Source organism: Heloderma suspectum, chromosome 2, assembly GCF_057233095.1.
Source record: "Heloderma suspectum isolate Gila_16-S chromosome 2, 16-S_ref, whole genome shotgun sequence".
In the NCBI taxonomy this organism is placed as follows: Eukaryota; Metazoa; Chordata; class Lepidosauria; order Squamata; family Helodermatidae; genus Heloderma; species Heloderma suspectum.
The window spans coordinates 222,597,318-222,620,740 of record NC_139459.1 but is presented as its reverse complement, the minus strand read 5'-3'; the positions used below and the strand labels follow the sequence as shown (position 1 = coordinate 222,620,740).

At 42.2% G+C, this 23,423-nt stretch overlaps 1 protein-coding gene across 3 annotated transcripts; it reads left to right on the top strand.

Moving 5' to 3' along the window:
- Window positions 1-17: 17 nt before the first annotated feature.
- Window positions 18-22,856, top strand: JMJD6 (jumonji domain containing 6, arginine demethylase and lysine hydroxylase). 3 transcript variants are annotated; one of them, XM_084838208.1, is made up of 7 exons: window positions 18-323; window positions 4,671-5,059; window positions 7,547-7,833; window positions 11,886-12,021; window positions 12,971-13,109; window positions 14,507-14,634; window positions 22,718-22,856. In XM_084838208.1, exons 1-7 carry the CDS (start codon window positions 195-197, stop codon window positions 22,776-22,778), a joined length of 1,269 nt encoding a protein of 422 aa, XP_084694334.1. In that variant the 5' UTR covers window positions 18-194; the 3' UTR covers window positions 22,779-22,856. The 3 variants fall into 3 exon arrangements, with proteins under 3 accessions (XP_084694334.1, XP_084694335.1, XP_084694333.1); XM_084838209.1 differs by lacking the exon at window positions 22,718-22,856 and adding an exon at window positions 15,719-20,564; XM_084838207.1 differs by lacking the exon at window positions 22,718-22,856 and adding an exon at window positions 19,875-20,280.
- Window positions 22,857-23,423: the final 567 nt, after the last annotated feature.

Genomic DNA, 23,423 nt, shown 5'->3' with positions numbered 1-23,423 from the left:
GGGAAAGAGCGAGGCTTGGAGCGAGGCTGGCTGAGCCGAGGTAGCGGTGCGGTGGCTGAGGCGGCGCGGGCGAGAGGCTTCTGGAAGCTGCGGGGCGCTGTTCCTTCGGGCGGGGGTGTCCGTCTCCAGTGAATCCGTAGCCTGAAGAGACGGGCGAGGAAGAGCGGGGGGCGAGGCGCGCTGGGAGCGGGAGCATGAACCACAAGAGCAAGAAGCGCATCCGCGAGGCTAAGCGGAGCGCCCGTCCCGAGCTCAAGGACTCCCTCGACTGGACCCGGCATAACTATTGCGAGAGCTTCCCGCTTAACCCGGCAGCCTGCAAGGTGAGGGGGAAGTCAGAGGCGCAGGAAAATGGCGGGGGTGGGGCGGTGGGTCGTCAAAGAGCAGCATTTAAAGTCAAGGGGGGTAGGCGGGCGTGGGGGTGTGCAGGGGAAGGTAGCAGCCCCAGACTCGGGGGAGCAAGGGAAAAGTGGCTTGACCCGCAGTAGTTGCCCCACCATATGTATTCACTGCCCCTTTTGCGTGGTTCCTATTTCGGGGCGGGGGGAGTGTTTGTGGGGAAAATTACAGCCTTGGTGGCCCTTTTAAAGACTTAAGAAATACTGTGACACGAGTTTTTAGCTGCAGACTTATACACATTTACCTGGGGCCAAGCCCCATAGAACACAGTGGGACGTACTTTCCAATAAACACGTATGGGATTGTACTGTTCTTGGACTAGAACCCACATTTATTAGAGAAGACCTATGTGTTTTTAGCTTAGTGCTCATTTAATCTATTGTGCAATCCTATGCGTGTCTACACAGAACTGTTGCATTGGGTTCAGTGGTTCTTACTCTTGGGCGAATGGGTATAGGATTGCAGCCTTAAGTGAGGCAATGCAAGTATTGATGTGGATTAGACATTTTCGCTGTCTGCTTTTTAAAGCATGAGTAGGTGCTGTGATGTCTGCTCTTTAACAACCTGGATTGTGGGAACATATGGGGCAGTTAAAGGGGGGGAAGAACTGTGTGGGATAAATTATTGTTTTAAAGCCCTTTAGGAATGGTGAGAAGTTGGCACACTAGAGTATTCCTTTCTGTAGGGGAGTAAAGTGAGGGTAGGGATGGAGAGAAAGCTACTGTGGTAATTACTGGTAAAGTAATATTTATCCATCAGGATTGCAGGGAGCTATTGTACTAAGCGAATGAGGTTAGCTGTTAGAAGGTAGTCTGCCATTTAGAGAGGACTCACTGTTGTCCTAAGGTTGCAATCCTATGCCTATTTATCTGGGATTACACTCCATTGTATTCAGTGGGACTTACTTCTGAGCAGACACATATAGGATTGTGCTGTAAGTCAGGGAATTGCATCTTCCATTTTGAGAGAAATTATGTCAAGTTTGGAACGAGTCAGGAGCTGAATACCCCACAACTGGAAGTGAGGGGTATGGCAAGGTGAGACATGCTGGAAATAATGTACATTCCTTTCAAATCCTATAGTAAAAAGGTAGGCTCAGAAAAATGGTAGTATATTTCAGTAAACTTATTACCTTGACCCATAATTTTGTTTGATCTGATGATTAGAATATAGCAGGGGTGGACAGATTTCAGGTTTGTGGGATCTACTTTATAGATACACCAACAGGAGCCAAGTGCAAAATAGTGGGTGGAGATATGGGTGTGATCATACTTAAAATTCAGGAACAGAGCCCAGCTAAGCACATGCTCAGCCAGAGAATTCCTTTACAGTACCAGGATGGAATTCACAGTCCTTCTGCCCAAAAATTCAATCCCAGATTTCCCCCAAGTTTTCTTTGCTTCAGCAACATAATTTGGTGTGTGAGGAGGGAAGGCCTTTTTGTTGTTGCTTTTATTAAACCATTGGGAGTCAGAATGGATCTACTGCAAATTACAGAGAGATCCACCAGTGATCCAGATCTACCTTCTGCCTGGAATATAGCATAATCAGTTTGCCAACTGGAGATCTGCAGAGGACCTTTACATTCACAGATGCAGCAGGAGGCCATGGACAGCCACAACTTCCCGTCTCTTTTGTTTGTTTCACCTGCTGTAACAAGCAGGATTTGTGGGCTTTAAAGTCTTTGTCTCTGGGTTGCAACCCTACTAGACTAGGAAGTAAACAACAGACGATCTCTTTCTTGTATAACGTTCATTTTTCTTTAGTATTCCTTTTAAATATGTTGCATTTGGCCATTTCTGGAGACAGGGCTTTGGGCTTCCTGGTTTGTTAATATGACACAAGAATGTGGTACGCTCTTATTTCACTAGGTTATTGGATAAATCCAGAGACTCAACAGAAATAAGACGATGGCAAGTTTGTCGAAAACTAGTTAGGGGGTATTTGGTGCTCAAATTACATATGTAGAAGAAAATCTAGAGTTCTGTCATCTTACTGACAGTCTTGCAATCACTGGCTATTTTATATTAATAAAGGGCCCACAAAGCAGAGAAAGGGCATGCTCTGAGATTTTATTGGGGGAAATGATCAAAACACTTCAACACTATTGCAGGAGATCTGGGAAATAATTCAATCTTTGTACCACTCTACATCGATTTAACCCAGGAACATTAGTGTTCCCAGTAAACTGTATAAATCTCTTCTCAATAGTCTTGGTGGATAGGTGGCACAAAATGGAAGTTGAGCTGTTCAAATAAAGGAATACTTTGCTGTGTAAGGGAAATCATTTGCCAAGGCTCATGGTGACACGTTTCTTTACATGATATGGAATCCTGTCTTGCTTGTCAGTGGTAGTATCAAGGAAATGTTAAGACTTCTTGTCTTATTCTATTTTTTGAATGTTTAACCCTACCCTGAGAATGGATATTATCCATTTAAAATTTGAATACTAAGCATACAAAAATAGTCTGTTTCCAAGCCCATGATGGACTATAGAAATTATCCTAAGGTGCCATCCTGTGCATACTTACTTGGGAGTAGGTCCCATTGAACTTGGTAAGACTTACTTCTGTATAGGTGCATGAGATCAAACTTCATGTGTTTCAAATGTTCAGATTTCAATATTCAAGCTTCACTTGGCTATCTTCAACCTTTGGAAGACCTATGCTGAGGTAATGTGGAAAAAAACTGTTGGTGTGAATTGAGAGACCATAATACCTTCACCTACTCCATACTGAGTTAAACCTGAATGGAAATTTCCATTCAACCCCTCTACTGTTTCTGGGGATAATTGTCTTAGCTATTGCAAGAATTTTGGATGCCTTCAGATTAAGTTACAAGGCAATGACTGGGTTTGGATGGCTTGTCCTGGGTTATTTAACCCACAACAAGGCACAGGACCCATGGGCACCAGGTTGAATGTGCAACACATGCTCGAGGGTGGGTTATGTGAGGGGTGTTTAAACCAAACATAACACATGTTCACCAGGTTTGCATGACACAACCCCAAGTGGGGGTTGCATATTCAAAATGGTGGGCTGTGTGCCATGCAAACAGCCCCATTCTGTATTGTTACTAGGGATGTGTAGATTATATAAAATCTGTTCCATCTCTGTTTCGTGGATTGTCAGGCACTTTTCATTCTGTTGCATGCTCATCACCAGAATCAGATTTTCTTTGTTTCCTAATTTGTGGAAATGCACATTTGCACAATTTTGCATGTGCGGAAATGCACAAATCCCCCTCAAATGCCCATTTTCATGCTTTAGCCTGTGGGGAAGTGCACAGTTTTGGCTGGTTTTTAAAATGTTGCTTATTTTTCTACAACAAAACTTGCACAAAATTTGGGAAAGTTAATAAACCAGTTTTCAAGTAGATGGAATACACCTGGCAGGTTCAGATTCATGGAAATCCAAACTCATTTGGTTCTGTTGAAAATTTCTCCAACATCCCTAATTGTTACTCTGATTTCACGCATTCATTCATTATGTTTCATTTGTTCTTTTCAACTAGTTAGTGCTCTGCCTCTTTTTGGTAATGAATAAGAATAGAATCCTTTTCAAGGTAATTTGTTTACATTTGCATTCTAAAAATGCAGTAATCTTTGCAGGTATTTAGAAATTCATATTTTCAGGATAAAGTAGAAATGTGTGCCTTTAAAACTTTTGTCTGTAAAGAGGTTGGGGAGGCGTAATGATCAGCATCATTGCTATGACGTTCAAGCTGTTTGCATACTACAGCAGTAATCCTATACTTGCTTCCCTGAGAGTATGTCCCATTGAACTCAGTAGGGCTTGTTTGTGTTTAGGATTGCATTATTACAGTCTTTTAAAATGGCATTAAATTATTCTATGCAAAAAAATATTTGGGGGTGCTTGTTAATATAAGCACTAGATATACACTAAATACTAGTGCAGTAAAGATTATAATCTCATGTATTGCATTAAGCACATTAGGCTATCATTTATAGGACTATCTGGTCATTTCATAATGTATCACAGTGCTATTCCTCAGGTACAGTATTCAACACAAAAATGAGATCTGCTGCCTGTTGATTGCTGGGATGAATCTGTTTCCCTGAAGAACTAATTGAGATGGGAATTGAAAAGCTTGCTTAGGTTTTTTTTTTTTTTCAAATGAGTGATAACAGTAAAAGGCATTTTGTGTGCTTTGTGCTTCTCATTCTGTGGGACTAGCATGGTCACTAACATTCTGCTGTATTACCTTGTTCATTACTTTGCATTAAGAGAAATTCTTCATCCATCCTGCAGGACAATGTGGAAAGAGCAGATGCACTCCATTTGTCAGTGGAAGACTTCATTGAACGTTATGAGAAGCCTTACAAGCCTGTTGTCCTGTTAAATGCTCAAGTGGGGTGGCCAGCCCTAGAGAAATGGACTCTGGAGCGCCTGAAGCGCAAGTACAGGAACCAGAAATTCAAGTGTGGAGAGGACAATGATGGTTACTCTGTGAAGATGAAGATGAAATATTACATTGAATACATGGAGACCACACGGGATGACAGCCCCCTCTATATATTTGACAGTAGCTATGGGGAGCATCCTAAGCGCAGGAAACTTCTGGAGGACTACAAGGTGCCGAAGTTCTTCACAGATGACTTGTTCAAGTATGCAGGAGAGAAGAGAAGGCCGCCCTATAGGTATAAAGAGTATTTCCTGCCTCGGGATAGAAACAGCAAGAGACAGTAATTTTTAAACTAGCACACAAACCGTGAGGGGACCAATGCTTTCCCTTTGTCCTACACCAGGAGTGAAGAACCTCAGGTCCAGGGACCCAATCTTGCCCTCCGGGGTTCCCCATGTGGCCACATCCCCTTCCCTGGCCCCACCCCCATCCCCCAACCACCAATCATTTGATGCTTTCACAGCTTTTGTGCACTTCTTTCCCCATCCTAAAAGGTTGAAATGCCTTTTCTAAGTTGCTGGCAGTAAGAGTTTTAAGCTACAATATGCTGGGGGGTTGGTATTTTGGGGGAGCCTTTTGCCCTACCCACCACTGGAATGTGACCCCCAAGAGCTTCTCTGAAATGGAATTTGGCCTTTGGGTTGAAAATGGTTCAGCAGCTGCACACCTGACTTGGGTTTTAATTCAGAATTTAAGAAGTCTTGAAATGTCAGCTATTATGCCAACAACGGGATGGTCTGAAAAGAACAAGCAAACTAAAATAACAGTCTGCAATACAACAACATTTGAAAATAGGTGGCATAGGGATCTCTAGGCTTCAACCAGCCACCTAGGAAGACTAAATTGTTCTACAGTTCTGAAATTGTTAACTATATACAGGTGTGACTTCAGTTATTAACTGAAAAGCAGCTGTTGCTAGCAAGTATGTACAGCATTAATGAAGCCTTGGCCTTCATTGAGGTCTGTAAATACTACTTTCAGCTAATACAGGGGTAGGCAACTTGTGTCCCTTCAGATGCTTTGGCCTACAACTCCCATGGTCCCTCATTATTGGCTAGGCTGCCTAAGGGTGATGGGAATTGTAGGCCAAAACATCTGGAGGGCCACCCCTAAGCTAGCATTACTAGAATAATGTTCATTGTTAACATTTGAGCAATATCTTACATTTGAGCAATATCTTACAATGAGTTGAAAGCCCAGCTAAACTAAGCATCCTAATGGGGAAGAGCTAATATGAAATAGGAAGCTTTTAGAGAGACTTACCAACTACTTATATATCTGCTTATCAGTTCAAGGTAAAGGGGAAATTATCTTGTGTGGTTTATGTCAATGCCAGCTGTTTCTCCTTATTATCACCCTTTTGGTGTACTTCTTGTGTGTTCTGGTTTGTACTGTTTACAGTGGATACTTATGCTTAACTATACTTTTCATAGTTGTGCCTCAGAGTAATTGGGCATCCTCATCATTGGGGAAAATGTATAATTGCACGCCTGCCACATAAAAACATTATTTCAACAACGAAATAAGTTTCTGTAATTATTTGGGGTGCTGGCTCAGTTAGAGCTCTGTCCTCCCTGATCGGGGAAGGTTAAGGGCAGGTAAAGGCAGTGTCTTGCTATGGTTGAGTCAGACTCGGTGTTAGGGCAAATTATAGGACAATCCAATAGGCACATCAAGAAAACAGGCAAATGATCAAGCACAGTATTACCAAGCAAGTAGGCGGCTTCCAGAAGAGAGGTCTGAGTGCAGCCAAAGTCAAAACACAGATAAGTAGCCAGACACAGTTCAGGAAACAGAGTCAAACAGCCAACTGCAAGGTCAGGGATGCAAGGCACTGGAGCTAGTAGAAGGATGTTCTTCCAACAGTGGTGAGGCTGCAACTGAAGGCTTATATAGCCAAAGCTTCCTGAGCCCCACCCAGGGCTCAGCTAGAGTGTGTTACAGGCCCTCTGGCAAAAGTCCTACTCTAGAGGAAGGCCTTGTTCCCAAGGATTCCTTTCCTCTTGCGGAATCCTCCTTTGTAATTGAGCACTTGTTCTCAAAGGAGCCCTACTGGCCTGCCTCTTGGGGTGACAATGCTCTCAGGGGCTAGGTGGTCACCCAGCCTCCGTCTTAGAGGTGGAACTCCCCCCTTTTTGCAGGGATACACCTATGGTCATCTCCCCTGAGGGTCCAAGCTCCCACAGGTCTCCTAACACGGCTGGCTTCTTGGAATTGTCTGTCTGTGAGAGCTCTGGCTCCTTCTCAAAGGAGGATTCCTCCAGGGGGAACATGACAGCCCGCTAAGGCTGAACCAGCAGTTTGAGGAGCTCCTCCTCCAGGAACTGGTTGTGCCTCACATGCTGGCAGTGGGCTGTCGCCCCATCCACTTTTCCCGTCTGGCCCACGGCCAGTTTGGCCCCCAACCTCAAAGTGCCCCCCCCCATTCAACACAGATAACTGACCTCCTCCTGAGGCCTTTCAGAGCTTTCCCAATCATGCTGCTATCAGTGTAGGCTGCACTGGACTAAAAGAACAAACGCTCTGACTTGTAAAATAGAGCAGTTCCGTGTGTGTTTTTGTTGGCACATCTGTTACATCTCTCTCTGTATCCAAAGAAAGAGTGAAAATAAAAATATGTCAAGCTGCTTTAGAAATGGAAAGGAAACACTTGCTTTTGAGAAACTTGGTAAGGTCAGTAATTAAGTCTTTCCTAACACTCCTGGATGTTCCTCTTGTGCAGATGGTTTGTGATGGGCCCGCCTCGATCAGGAACAGGCATTCACATTGACCCTCTAGGAACCAGTGCCTGGAATGCTTTAGTTCAAGGACACAAGCGCTGGTGCCTTTTCCCTACCAGCACTCCCAGAGAGCTGATCAAAGTGACTCGCGAAGAAGGAGGGAACCAGCAAGATGAAGCTATCACTTGGTTCAGAGTAATATATCCCAGAACTCAGCTTTCCACTTGGCCTTCTGAGTTCAAACCCCTGGAAGTTGTGCAAAAACCAGGAGAGACGGTCTTTGTACCAGGTATGTGCCCTTGTTAAGTTCTGTGCTGGAGTGTGATCTGACCGTGTAGAAGACTACACTTCATGCAGTATCCTTTTTGAGAGGATCCCCAAGCCTATAGCAGTTGCCACTCTTCAAAACAAAATGGTGTCCCAGGAATACTGTTCAGGATTCGGTTACACTGGCTTACTGTGTATGTTGAACAAGATGGATGCAACATGTGTGTGTAGGGGACTAATCCTGAAATAAATTATACATTTAGGAAGGAAACTAAAATGGACAAGAACTGCTGGAGATTAGGGGGGGAAATTAGAGACAGGCAGCTTAACTAGAATAGGGGAGAGGATTTGTCAGCTTTGAGACTTTCACCAAAGTGGAAGCAGAAAATGAAGGTGGACAAGCAGACTCTGCTTAATCCTGCTTCTTAAAATCACTCACGTATGCATCTGATAAAAAGGCCTAATACCTCTTGTGGCATCTGTACAGATGCGCATCTCTCTGAAAAAGGTATATGCAGCAGATGGAGCAGAGAATGAAGCATCTCAGCCCTCATTTTTATTTGTTCCTGACTTGGTTTTAGGAAAATAATTTATCTTGTGTCTCCAGTGTTCTGTGAAATGGAACTAGCTCTTCCAAAATGCACAAGTCATGTTGTCAGTTTCTGACCTCAAAAACTCTAGTACAAACTTCCCCAATCTGGTGCCCTCCAGATGTTTTGGGCTACAATTTCCAGAATTCCTGACCATTGACCATGCTGGTTGGGGCAGATGGCATTTGAAGCCCAAGACAACTCTAGTACATGGATCGAGTGTAATGGACTCCATTAGGTTGGGACACACCTAATAAAAAAGTTGGCCCTGTGCTTTGATTCTAGGGTAGGATAGAGGAGACATGTAGAGAATCAGGTGTAAGACCAGTTGCCATAACTGTCACTGCCAACACTACCATATTGCTATGCCACTATCTTTCCCTTCTCGAGATTGGATAGCCTATTGCCCTCAGCTCAACAGAGCCATTTGGAGGCTGATATGAAGGAGCCATATACATCCTGAGGTTAGGCTTAATGATCTGGCGGCTTAATATACATATTTGGGCTACACTGTTCAAGAACGTAAGAGCCAAGGGTCCATCTAGTCCAGCATTCTGTTCACACAGTGGCCAACCAGCTGTTGGCCAGGAAACCACAAGCAGGACACAAATTCAACAGCACCCTCCCACCCATGTTCCCCAGGAACTGGTGTTCATAGGCTCACTGCCTCTGGTACTGGAGGTAGCACATAGCCATCAGGCCTAGTAGCCATTGATGGCCTTTTCCTCCAGGAATTTGTCCAGCCCCCTTTTAAAGCCATCCAAATTAGTGGCCATCACCACATACTGTGGTAGCGAATTCCATAGTTGTAACTATGTGCTGTGCGAAGAAGTACTTCCGTTTATCTGTCCTGAATCTCCCACCAATCAGCTTGATAGGATGACCCCAGGTTCTAGTATTTTGAGAGAGGGAGAAAAATGCCTCCCTATCCACGTTCTCCACACCATGCATGATTTTGTACACAAAGCATATACACAAGGTGAAAATGATGGATGATCTCCCAACACATTCTGGACCTGACCAGATTTTTGGCTTTCTCACACACATTTCTGGAAGAAGTTTTTAAAAAGTAACCAGAATTAGGTGTTCGGGGTTCTTTTTAGTCACTTAGCAATTGAAACTTTATATGTAGAATATACTTGTGATCTTTTTGTACTCTTCTCATTAGTTAACAGGAGTTGCCTTGTCAGTTTCCCTTATAAATTGTCTTTGTCTTAAGTACCTATAACTTTATCATGAGAAGTTTGTGTGCTTGTGGTTTAATAGGTTCATATGACTGGAAAATTAATCTTCTGGCTATAAAATCTCAGTTTAAAAAGAGATTTCTGGTATTTGATTAGAAGTCTCTGTGCAGCTTAGATTAAGCATGCTGCCAAGTGTGGAAGGATGACAAATGCCATTCTTATGTGTATCCTTTGTTCTTGATTTAAAACCTTGTACTGAACCACAATATAATTGTATAAGGGGCTGAAACAGTAAGATCTGAAATAAAAACCAAGCCATTGTGCTTCAATTTCATTTATGTCATTTCAGGCTTATTATCTCTTCTCTCCTTGACATTAATTAGAGGCTAAACCAGTTTAGATAAAAAAACAGGGAGATACTTTTTCAAAATATCATCAAGTACAGTGGAGTTCTAAAATACCATTTCCAGAAAAGGGGGTGGGGAGAGTTATTATTTGTCATATACTGACTTCTTAGGTGACTGACAGCCTAATCTTATCCAGGTTTACTTGAAAGTAAGTCCCACTTTGTTTAGTAGGACTTACTCCCAGGTAAGTGTGCATATGATTGTAACCATAGGCTACAAACCTAAACTCACTACAGTAGTAAATCCTATTGAACTCCATGAATGATTAATATTATTGGTCTGCAGAGAAAAAGAGAAAGAATGGGGAAGGGGAGAAGGCAGTGTGTGTATGTTTGTGGGGGTGGGGAGGCTGTGTGTGTACATAAGAGAGAAGGAGGTGGGAGCCAGGCACCACCAGCTCCTGCCGCACCCACTCCAGCCCACCCGCTCGCCACCCACCACAGCATGTGGCTCTTGGAGACAAAAACATTGCCTACCCCTACCCTAGAGGGATAGTTGGTCATGAACAGAGTTATATGCTGCTTGAGACAACTACAAATAAGCAGGCATTAGCAGAAACCCTACTTCCATCCACCAGTTGCTGAGACATACCCTTTTCCTCCTATTATCTAGTGTCTTGTTATCCTGCTCTGCTGCTCTGAATTTTTCTTCATCTTTGAGTATAAAAATTCCTTTTTTCAGTATCTGTGCACTCCCATATATGGCTTCTGTACCTGCAGACAACTCACTCTAGAACATTCTGGCTGGCATTCATTTCCTATTCCCCCTGGGGAGACATTTATGTACATATGCATACCTTGAGGGATAGGATGAATACCTTCCCGCTCAGTTCTCGTCCAACCATGGGATTAGCAGCAGTTAGGGGAACTCCCATGGTTTTCCCACAGCTGTAGCAAATCTGTTTCCTTTTAGGTAGGGAGCTTACTTTCTCCTTTTCAAGTTATGTAGTGGGATTATTGCTGCTCATTTTCTTTAGGTTCTTCTCTTTTTGTTTGTGTGATTGTTGTGTTCACAAGCACATATGATATTGCTAAGACATGTGTTTAACAGTCATTGAGTTCTGATATGCTTAAGGTCTCCATATGAACAGTAAGCCAATTCAGTAGCTTTTTAAAAACTCTTGTTGCTGCTTGTTAGTACCTACCCAAGCACATGATTCTTTCAGTTCTTGGCAAATGAAAATAGGAATTTCAGACCGGTTTCCTTCTTGTTAATTGCTTGCTTCTTGTGTTGACTGTAACAGGGGCTATTAGAAAGATTGCCAAAAAAAAAAGAAAAGAAAAAAGACCACTCACATTTTCTTCGCTATTATCTGTTACTGAAATGTTAAAAGCTGGAAATTTGAATAACACATGATTTCAGCTGATCTAATTTATAAGAAAGTATACTATTTAGATATGTTAAACCACTATCAAGAGGAGCTGGGGTTCTCTACAAAAGCAGTGAGAGGCTCAGCTTGTTTTTGTCCTCTGCAAAAGCCTTGCATAAAATGATAGAAAAGTCCCCGCCCCTGAGTCCCCCGCGCACACAAGAGGACCTGGGGGGTAATCTTTGTGCTGGACTTTTGCAGAAGCAGCACACATCTGTCATTGTTTTTGCAAAAGTAAAAGATTTCTTCTCTTGTACCCCCCTCCCCAGGCCTCCACAATGTACATAGAACCCAGGGAATAGAATCATCCAGTGCGGTGGTGTTTGGCCATTGGTGACCAAAATGTGTGGACCTTTGTGATTATGAGCTTAAGGCATGGTTAGAATGTGTACTGTACAAGAGAGATGAGTGTTGTTTTTCCCCACTCAAGGCTGTTTCCAAACAGGCAAACCTGTATTTAAAAACAGCATGATTGTTGTGTTTCTGTTCATAGTTTATAACTTTCTGTGGTGTTGCATTTGTAGGTGGCTGGTGGCATGTAGTTCTCAATCTTGATACAACCATTGCTGTCACTCAGAACTTTGCCAGTTGTACAAACTTCCCTGTGGTGTGGCACAAGACAGTAAGGGGAAGGCCAAAATTATCAAGAAAATGGTACAGGTGAGAGATGCGATAATTACTTCAGTGATTTCCCAGATGCTGGGAAAGCCAGCAACAAGCCAAATGTTGCCACCTAGAACAAAAAGTATGCCCTGGAATGATGCTTGACAGGATATATGAAATGCAAACCTGATGAAGTTTTTGCATTTTGGAAAGATTTTTTCTGGACTGTCTGGCTTGTAATAGCAACATCTTGCATGAGTACATGGAGTCCAGAAGGAGGATTAGGCTTCTGGATTTCAAGATTCACTAAGGTGACTCAACTGTAGGTATTTGAAAAGCATAGTTTACGTCTGAGCATGCATTTGGGCACTTCATTATTAAACATAAAATTATGTGATAATACATAAGAAAGATCGATCAGAAGTTTAGGTGTCTTTAACACAGTGAACATGGTGCTTGTGTCAAATTATTCTGGAAACGTAGTAGCTGATTTATTTAGCCAGTGAAATATTTGCTTCCTAAACTACACGAGATGTGCAGTAAAGACAGGTGGCATCAAGGAAAATAGCAGGCAAGTAGAGTGCCTGTCCTCTGTTGGAGGCCCTGGCTGGGGTAGATCTCTAGGTGGGAAACCTTGTCTGTGATGCTGCCAGAGAGATGAAGGGCACTTTGGCAAAGGATCCAATGCCAGGTGAAATACTTTTTTTTGTGGGGGCTGGCTTCTTTCCTGACTTGGCATGCTAGGTGCCTTTGGTGGAAGGAAGAGGGAAGGAAATACCAATTATGTGCCAAACTTTTACCGCTGCTGATTTTATACTTTTTAGATTGCTGCTTTTTGGTTTGTGTATGCCAGTGTTTAATTGTTTTTTTTGCTTTCCGGGATGCAGTTTCTCCTTTGTATTCTGTGAAGCTGCTCTTATCTCTCCCGAGTGCATAATGCTTTTGTCCTCTGCTTACATATCTGTTAGCTTGTTAAATGCCAACAATTACTTCTTTTTCCCCCAAGAGTTCTAAAACAAGAACATCCTGAACTAGCTGCGCTAGCAGATTCTGTTGACTTACAAGAATCAACAGGCATTGCTTCTGATAGTTCCAGTGATTCCTCTAGTTCTTCCAGCTCCAGTTCCTCAGATTCTGATTCAGAGGTAAGGAGCCTGCTATTGCCAATATTCCTATCGAAGAACTACGACACACTTGTCATGTCGACTGTTCCAAAGTGGGGTGTATCATTTCCCACTGAAATCAGTGGGCATGCTCTATAATAAAAATGATTTAAATAATACAAAATAAAATGGTGAGTTTTTAACTAATAAATACATACTGTAGCATAATTGAATCGAATCATAATTGAATCATAACCTTGCACTGGAACTGTTTTATAAATGTTTTCTAAATTATTCAACCTATGCAGGTGGTCCAGATGGTTTTAATAGCCAATAGTGGGACCTGCAACAGAACGTTGCAGTGTAGGGTGCTCCTGTTCAGGATGCCAGCCAGCCATGCCCTTTTCTAGGATGCTTCATTCCACCACCCACCCTGGTTTTCTATTTTGTTTTGGTTCCCCCCTCCCCGCCAACACTGTCAAAGTTCTTTGGCCACATAGCATACCTAGTCCTCATTAGGCTGTGTTGGTTTCCTACCCCCTTAGTGGGTTTTTTAAGTTGTACTTCTGCAAATCTTGAGGCTTCCTCAACCCCACTGATACCTCCCTCTTGCGTGTGGATGGTACTCTTTTGGCTACTTTAGGATCCCTGCTCAAAAAATGAGCTCACTCCTAAGTAAATACGATATGCCACTGATATCTGGGATATCTTTTAATTCACTGGGAGAATTAAAAGGGTTATGGTTTCCAGGCACAGTTTGTCCACCAGGACACTAAATCAGTTCCAAGTCCTGGGCTGAAGCTCACCTGACATACGTCTGTAAAATCTACCTCTTCCAGGAGTGCCTAGAAGTATAGCCACCAACTATCATGTTGGGAATCGAAAAAAATACCCAGTTCTGCAGTCTAAATGTGCTTTCTTAGCAGCGCTATAGTCATCACCTCCTCTGAGTTAGTTTGCTTCGCTCCCACATGTAATAACCTATTGATCACCTCTCGAACCAACCCAGTTAGTCTCTCTTGGCAAGATTTCATTAGCCAAGATGAGGAGGGCTGAAGCAGAAGAATGTTGGGCTGAACACTTCAAGTGCCAAAAACTGAAATTGATGCTACAAACCATGATAACAGGTCATAGTTTCTTCAGGTTCAGACTCAGCAGCAACTTGACATCATGGCTGAATTGGAGATGAACTGCTTTATAAAATGCCTAGCAAATGTGTCCTAGTGGGCCACCAAAGTATTTAAAAAGGGGGGGAAAGCAAAGTTATATTCGTCTCTCAATAGCCCACATGCTGCATGTCTCCTTCAAACATATTTTATAGATGTCACTATTAAATAATGCTCTTCCTCAAATGTTGTACCTATTACTATGGACCAGTAATGGTGGGAGTTGCTATTTTGATAGTAAGGATTTATTATTGCCGCTTCTTCTGCATTCAGTGTGATTCTAGCTCAGAGACGGAAGGAATGATGCATCGAAGGAAAAAGCGAAGGACGTGCAGCATGATCGGGAATGGTGATACAACCTCCCACGATGACTGTGTGAGCAAAGAGCGCAGTTCCTCCAGGTAACTAAACCAGGATACCCACTTTTATTAAATTATGGAAATTAGCCAGATCTCTTAGGCTGGGCTGCTAATTACAGACATGGGGGAGGGGGGAGAATAAGGAAGTTGCCCACAAAAAGGGGAGCTTCTCCCAGCTCATGTAATTGGATTGCCCTACATACATCTCCTTGTCCATTTTTAATGCTTTGAATGAGAACTGTTTCTGTTTATCAGAAGTGCCAAGGAAGGATTTCTTTGCTTATTAAATTCATTCTACATGTTTTGTCCAGCTTTTTTCTTTAATGTTAATAGAACTGAAATAGAAATTTAAATTGAAAATTGCAACATTGTTGAGGTAGGATTGTGCTGTTTCCAGGAGAGGATCAGGTTTCATGCTTGTAAGGGAGTTAAAAGTGCCAGAGTTGGCAATGGAGGATTATGAATTGCATGAGTAATTATATAATAGAAGATCTTTGCCTCAAGTTAATTTCTTGTAACGCTTTCACCTTGACTAATGTACTTTCAGTCTAGCAACCTGTCATCAAAGGAGATGGTCTACACTTGAATCTTGCATTCTAGAGAATATTGCTTTCCTAAATGTTGATATAGGTGGTAGCCTTGTTCCTAGGCTGGTATAGGAAAAGGAGTTACAATACTTTTCCTATTTCCTTGGAAACAGCAGGTGGATCTTGACCATATCCACTTCTCTTGGTGGATCTTATTGATAAAAAGTTAAGGAGTCACTGCTCTAAGACAAAACCTGAGTGAGGCAAGATTTTGGTTGGAGTAAACGTCTTAAGATGGCATTCTCCCATTTGTTTGTGTGGCCTAAAGCCTAGCAGAATGGGGAATTGTTGGGCAATTAAAGGCTGTCTCCCAGCTGTGTATTTCAGTACCTTCCTCAAATGACCATGTGTTCAGCTAGCTGCTTCTGACTGCTTCTTTATAGTGTAAGACACAACTCTACTGATGCAAATGTTGAGGAGCATGGAACTACTTCCAAGATGTTTGGGATACAGCAGTGCCGCTATGAAAAGTCCTATACTGCTGTATTTCGTATGCTACAAGAAACTTGCCCTGACAAGCAGTTGTATTTTTTTGACAGGATTAGGGAATCTTGTGGAAGCCGTGCTCATCCCTGAAAGATACCAAGACCCATCTAAAGCCAGTCTCAACCAACCAGCTGTCTTTTATTCTTCCCATCAGCTGTATGCTTGGAACTTTCTCAAGTCTTCACCACTCCTTTTTAATTCTTTTTAAATTCAAATTTCTACCTGCCATGACCTGCAATCTAAGTCTGAATCCTTGCTAACTAAAGGAGAAAACTAGAAATTTCTTTGTGCTCAAGGCTCTCTTTCTGCACTCCATCAAACAAGTCAGCTAAACATCAGAAGACAGTGCTGCCCTCTGTAATGCTATGCTGTGGCTCACAACTCTGTGCAGTCAGAACAGGAAACTGAGGATTTCTATTGTCAAAGCTGTCTTAAAACTAAGCAGGTAGATCCTGAAAGCCTGTATCCTGCTCCAACATTGTCATATGTTTACAAGTTGAATTCTCATGCACTACAACTGGAGGTCAGAACTACAACCTCCAGTGTATGTAATTGGCCAGCAGAATCTTTACTAGAGGACAAGAGGAAGAGAGACTAGCCTGGTTATATTCACCTAAGGTGACTCTTCTACTGTGTAAATGATCACCTGCAAGAAGCACCTTTTTGTAGTTCTTAATTTGTAGATAACATAAAACCAACCATGGACTAATGACACTCATGGAAAATGTAACGTCTGAACAAGCAGTTCATTGCTATGATTACGTGCGCTTTCTATTTTAACGAAAAACTGCTGGTATTTTGCAGTCAGTTTAGGAGTTTGCCCCAGACAAAAAGCGGGTATGGGAGAAGCTGTAGCTGCTTCATTTACCTCTCCCTGTGGGAGTTTCTGGAAACGTCATATGAAGGTAGAATGCTTTTTTATGAAGAGTGGGTGGAGTCTGAATAAATACAATATCAATCCCATTTTATGAAGAAACTGCTTCTTTGGAGCCCAGAAACTTCCTACTCTGTCTGCTGTTGTAGAGTGGCAGGTATTTGAGGTGTGTGCGTATGTGTGTGTTTTGTCTTGAAATAAGATGTGGTTGTGTGTATCCCAGGGCAGCTGAATTCTTTCAGGATATGCTGCTGCTTCAAGGGCATTTTGTGTTGTTAATGGAGATTGGTATTATGTTCTAAGATGGATCTTGCATCTCCATATACAACTGTAACTCTGTCCCAACCCTGAAACTCAATAGCATAGTGAAAAGGTCCTGTACTCTGATCACTTGAGAAATGAGTACAGTGATTATCTGGACCTCAGTGCATTCTGAGTCATGATGTGGAGGGTGTGCTTTCCAGTTCTCTTCTTGTGCTTCATTATGAGGGACCTAGAGAGAGTCCACATCTACTAGCTGGTGCAATGTGAAATCAGCCAGTTTGGAGCCAGTTACTAGCTGATTTCTGGCCCTGTAGGAAATGCCTACAGGAAATTTCCATGCTTAGGAAATAGCTTCTGACACATAATTTTCTTCCGTGGTTCTAGCATGTGCCAAAATGCTACCATATCACTAATGCAGGGATCCAAATATCACTTCCCAGCCTTAACTCCATGCATGCAAGAAACAACTATTTTTTGGTAAACACTGATAATATATATTCCCAAATGATCCCCCCGGCAAATATCCTTGTTCCTAAACCACTTCTGTGAACAGGAATAATCTTTGCAAATCAGGTAATTCTGCATTCATTTCCCTTGCATACCCTTGGATTGCACAACTTGTTTCAAAGTAGTTTATGCAGAACAAGGTTAGGCGGTCTTGTGCCTTCCAGATGTTTTGGATTACAACTCCCATAAGCCCCAGCAAACATGGCCAATGGTCAGGGAGTATGGAAGTTGTAGTCCAACACATTGGGGGGAACCAGGTTGCCTACCCCTGCTATAGAACTTGACATCTTCCAATTTTGCTGGAATTCAAAACTATGGAGAATTCAGAAGTATGGGGGCAGATAAACAGCAACAAGGAAACACAGGAAAGAAACTAGTACTGATGTAACTACCACTAGTCCTTGACCTAGAATATATAAAGCTGCCTGTCATACCACTAATCCATCTAGCCCAGTATTGCCTACTTACTGGCCACAGCACTTCCAAGGGCAGAGGTATTTCTCAGCCCTGGTTCCTGATCTTGGCTGGGACCCAGCGTTCTTGTGAATAGAGTTCTGTTCAAGGGATACTTCCACTGGGGGATCTTTTAGCTGATTCCTCCCTCACCCTGAAAAGCTGTTCTGCAGGGTTGAGGCACCCTCCAGAACAGAGAGGCTGCAAGAATAGCGTGCACACACATGCACACACACACCTCTGTTCCTCCAGTGGGAGTCTCTGCTGGATCATAATCCTTTCTGCATATGGAAGGAGCCCTTCTGTTCACAGAAGGAACACTGAATCCAACCCATCATGTTGATTGATTCTGAGAACTGAACCTGGAAGCTTCTGCATGCCAAACATGTGCTCCACCTTTGAACTATGGCCCCTCCCCAGCTTTTTGAAGTTCTGTTTATGTAGCCCTGTAGTTGCTAAACATTCAGCAGAAAGTATTTTTTTGCAACCATGAGGTTTTGAAACTTGAGGGTGGTATTTGTAGTGTTTGTGTTTAAACAAAGGCTTGGTTCCAAAGTGATATATTAAATGCCACGTTAAACGTTCTGCGGGGCCTTTAGGCACTAGGGATGCAGGGAACGCCATCTTTACCTGGAAATTTAATGGATGGATTTGTAATACTGGGATTCTGATAAATCAATTCAATCACATGCATTATTTAAATGGCTTAATCAGTAAATTAATTTGGAAGACGTGCGGGCTAAGTTTCCTTGGTTGGATTGAGACTGAAGGACCCACCATTGAGAAGGATGGACTAGTTCTCCTCCTTGTACCAAATCTGATTTAAAAAAAAAAAAATAGATGGCTTTTTTCTTCCCGTTTGCATTTAAAACAAAAACAAAACCCTACCAGAGTTCTGTTATTTCAGGGTGAAACCAGTTTTGGTTTTTTAACAGTAATAACCACATGCAACTGAAGTGCTCAGCTGCAAACAATGTTGTTACGTCTTTTTAAATGTCTATCTTCCACAATATTGATGAGATTTGTTCATTTAGAGAAGCTATTTGTCTCTGTTACTGTAATAGGGCATATTTTATATTGCAGATTCCCAAACTGATGGAAAAAACACACATTAAACTTGGGCTTTCCTTCTTTAAAAAAAAGTTGTAGATTTTATTCACAAGATTGTACATTCTTGCACTTAAAACCTGTATCCTAACTTGACTTTCAAAAAGAAGGGCTCTGAATAGTGAGTTAGCCAGCTCCTTTCAGCTGTGCTCTTTCCGGGTTGCCACTTTAATCAGCCTATCAGATGCCAAGTATTTTCCTATCCGGTTGCATTGAAGCCAGGCAACTGTTGTGCTGGGGGAAGGTGTATTGATTCTGTTTAGTACCAAACCTTCCTTGCCTACACTTTTCAGAAAAGAAATACAGTAAAATAGAGGGCTGTTTGTACTAAATAGCTTTAAAGATCAAAGCAGTTTCCTGTATACTGTATCAGGTAGCTGTGGGCAGGGAATCAGGGTCATGGGTTCTCTACCGGCCCAGTCTTGCAAGCAGAAGTAAATAATTCAGTGCTTGTGTGCTTAGTGCTTCCTTTGTGAGGGAGACAACATTACCAATATCACTAGAGTTTTGAAGCTGCAATGTTACTTCCAAAGAATTCTTGCAGAGAAAAATTAGAACGGATCATTGTTAAATCACAACTTTATTAAAGTATGACTGGTCATTTTTAAAATAATATCCTACTTCTCACAAATTGGCTTTTATTCTTTATGTGCCTCTGAAACCCAATGCACAGTGTCTGTATCATGCCAGCTGTGGGTGTAGATCTAAGCACTTTTGGCTGTTGCCTAAACACTTGGTGGCTATAGTTGGCTTTTCTATAACTATGAGAACTAGAAACTTACATTTTGAGAGAGAGGCTAGATTAAGACTTGCTAGGACCAGACACATTCAGTATTGGGTATAAATATTCTGCACAATGCGGTACAACTTGGGTTATGCAGGTTGAGATACCCTCTACCTAAATGGTGCGCAGTTTAAAGGCTAATGTGTGGGTAGTTGTAATCTGTTAAACAGTAGCTCTTGTTAACTGGCCCAGTTTATGGAAGAAGATGCATGTTTTGCAGGCATCCCACTAATGAAGAATCTTGTTACATCAGAGGAAGTCCTGGTTTTCTTAATCCTCCTTGCAGACTTCAGTCAAACTTGATCAACCTCGCTTTTTATCAGATTTAAGCAACGCCCACAACTTACTGGGAAAATGTGCTAACAGCTTTTCTTTCTTGAATTCTTAATGACTGTGTCTTTATGTTGAGGAGATTTTTTGCCTGTCAGGTCCTTAGAGCTTGATTCTTCCCTTTTGTAAGGAGCAAAGTCTCTCTGGACTCTTACAGCAACATTTAAAGTGCCAGCTCCACTAACTTTCTGTTACGTCAAATCCATCCATACAATGGAGCCAAGATGCTCAGAATTGTTCTCATTGGATGAAGATTATGGGTTTTTTTAATTTAAAATAAAATCTTATTTTCCATTACTTCACTTGTGCTTTGCTTTCATCTAAACTCTGAGAGATTCATGTGTTTCACCTTGTGTGCTGCAGCAAATTTCCTGTGTCGTAATTTGTAGGATTCTGCAAAAAGAGATGCTGTGCAGTGTGCAGACTTGTAGATTTCTCCCTTTACTGGTATAAGTTCAATGTTCAACTACTTTGCTGACTTGTATCCTATTTATTGCCTTACATTTTTTAAGGAATTACTTGGATATTTTAAAAGGAGTGCACATTTTGCATGTTTTTAAATACAGGAGATTAGAAGGCCAAGCAATTTGTGTTTCTGCAGTCCTTGCATTTTAAAATAACATCTGAATTGTCCTTTAATGTAGCATCTTTTATTCATTCAATGTGGTCTGGATAAGGAGGTCACAGTCTTGGAAGTGTCATATAAGGTAACCTAATGCATGGGAACAGAATTAGTGCAAATGGCCCTCAGCTCAGCTCCCAGTGAGTAAATTGGTAGCTGAAGCATACATGCATAGTCCTTTGCTCAGCCAGATCATCCATACAGATTTCAAAATAACCACATTGTGAGTCCCCACCTGGCTTAATATGCATGTTAGATGGTGTGCTGCGCACTCCAGTGCTAAATTGTTTAAGGGAGCAATCCTGTGGCCTCTAGTCGGCAGCTAGAGAGTCATAGGATATGTGGTTTTCCGAGAACCGACCTTCCCCCACTTCTGCGCTGCCTCACAGGTAACATGGGACGGCCCTGTGCTCCACACTCGGAAGAGGAGCACAGAGCAACCAAAATGCAGTGTTCCGGGGCAGGGAAGGCGGAAATGCCAGTACGACACATCCTATGTGTCATCTGGCAGCCTCCTCCCCTGCTCCACCTTCCCTCGGCTAGACAGCCAAAATTGGCTGTCTAGCTGCAAATGCAGGGCAGGAGAAGCGCAAAGGGAATGATCCCTCCGTGCTTCTGCCCTGCATTGGATAGGCGATCGCCTCCGAATTTGGAGGCGGTCACCTATCCTCATAGGATTGCGTCCTAAGTAGCTGAGATGAAATTATAGTCATGTGTGTTTTGCCATGAGGCTCATTTAACAATGGGTTGCAACAGGCTAAAAAGGGTAATGGAGCTATCAGAGGTTGCAATCCTATACATGCTTACTTGGGAGTAAGCCTCATTGCATTCTGTAGAACTCGCTTTGAAGTGAACATATAGATTTGGGTTTTTGACATTTAAAATAAATGCATTATCGTGACTTCATGTGTGGGATTCTCTGGGTAAGGGGAATGGACAATAGTGATTATATACTTGGCATTAAGCATTTACATGATAAACCCAAGGAGAAGGTTCCCAAACCAAAGTCTGTACAAAAGGAACCAAATAGTTATAAAGTGGGTATAATTGTGATAGTACAATATAGATATAGTATGTTTGTTATAATATAGTGATTACAATTGTTGTAGTCAGTGGAATAGTTATTTGTTGACAAGATCTCCGGATTATATCCCATTTCATTACTTCATCAAAACCAACTTAAAACCAAAGATGCCTCCATTAAAACATATCCACCACACTGTTAACCCATATCCACCACTCATCTGTGAAATGTTGTTTGGTCTCCCTTATTGAAGCTCTTTGCGGAGTAGAAAGAAAAAAAACAATAGAACCCCAGTAAACTCTGTGGTTAGAGATTTGTTTTTTCTCTCGCATTGAAACTGCTCAGGGCAATAAGAAAAACAAAAGAACTCCTACAAATTCTGTGGTTAGAGATTTTTGGAAGCTTCACAAGTGGTTTATAAGAGGTATATTATAGGCCAAAGAAAGAATTCAGCTGCCTCCATGAGTAAGAAATGTACATTTAAAGGAGGAATCTTTGGTTTTAAGTTGGTTTTGACAAAGTAATGAAATAGGATATAATCCGGAGATCTAGTCAACAAATAATAACTGTTCCACTGACTACAACAATTGTAATCACTGTCTTACAACAAACGCACTATATTTATATCGTACTATCACAATTATCGGGGCCGCAGTGGCTTAGTGGTTAAGACGCTGAACTGCAGACTGGAAGGTCAGCAGGTCAGCAGTTCAAGACCCGAGTGCTGCGTGACGAAGTAAGCTCCCGTCTTCAGTCCCAGCTTCTGCCAACCTAACAGTTCGAAAGCAAGAAATTGCAAGTAGATAAATAGGTACCGCCTCGGCGGGAAAGGTAACAGCGTTCCGTGCGCCTCGGTGTTCAGTCATGCCGGCCACATGGCCACGGAAGCGTCTTCAGACAGCGCTGGCTCTTCGGCTTAGAAACGGGGATGAGCACCGCATCCTAGAGTCGGACACGACTGGTTGGGGACACCTTTACCTTTTATCACAATTATATCCACTTTATAGCTATTTGGTTCCTTTATCTTTTGTATGGAATAAGCATTTACATGGCAGTAAGTTGCCTGTATCTTTCCTTTTCAATTAAGGAATGTGAAAATCTGGAGCCCCAGAAATAAACAGGGAGCCATACCAACAGCAAGGGAGTGACAAAGGAATCCAGCGTGTTGTAAGTTGGAATGGTGGCACAAAAAAGATCTAAACGGTAAAGGACATGGGATGGGAATGCAGTTTTTCACCTGCATCTCTGACCCCTTTTCAGTATGGTACAACTATATTTTTAAAGAGTCAACTGTCCATACACTGTACCTTTGCAGCCAACTCTTTATCGCTAGTGCCAGCCTCCCACCTTTTAGCATTACAGACAGGCGATTATGAGACCAGAATGTTCAGCACAGACTGGAGGAATAATGCTGGCACAATTTTCTGTGTGGGGTTTTATTCCCTTTTGAGGGACGCTCCTTCTGCACTACTGCCAAAGCAATACACTCTGCAGTGTATTGCCCTACTATCAATTCTCTTTTAAATCTGATTTCCAGTTAGTTTCCCCAGCAAGTCAACTTCCATCCTCTTTCAGGAGTGAACAGGGTTCTGACCCAATGGGGAAGGAAAGGAGGCTGCTAGATAAATTTACTCACAAGTTAAGAATCTTGTGATTTGTATTGCTGAGGCCAGACAACCATGACAAGCCACACTTTCATTCATCATTTGTAGGTGCCCTTAAGATATTGCAAATTCTACTCATGCTATTCTGTGGTTCAAGGTTTAATGTCCTGAACCTGAATAAAAGCCTAT

Coding starts and splice junctions, on each gene's coding strand:
- JMJD6 (XM_084838207.1), top strand. CDS start 195: ATGAACCACAAGAGCAAGAAGCGCATCCGCGAGGCTAAGCGGAGCGCC. Junction 324..4,670: donor TTAACCCGGCAGCCTGCAAG/GTGAGGGGGAAG, acceptor TCCATCCTGCAG/GACAATGTGGAAAGAGCAGA. Junction 5,060..7,546: donor AAGAGAAGGCCGCCCTATAG/GTATAAAGAGTA, acceptor CCTCTTGTGCAG/ATGGTTTGTGATGGGCCCGC.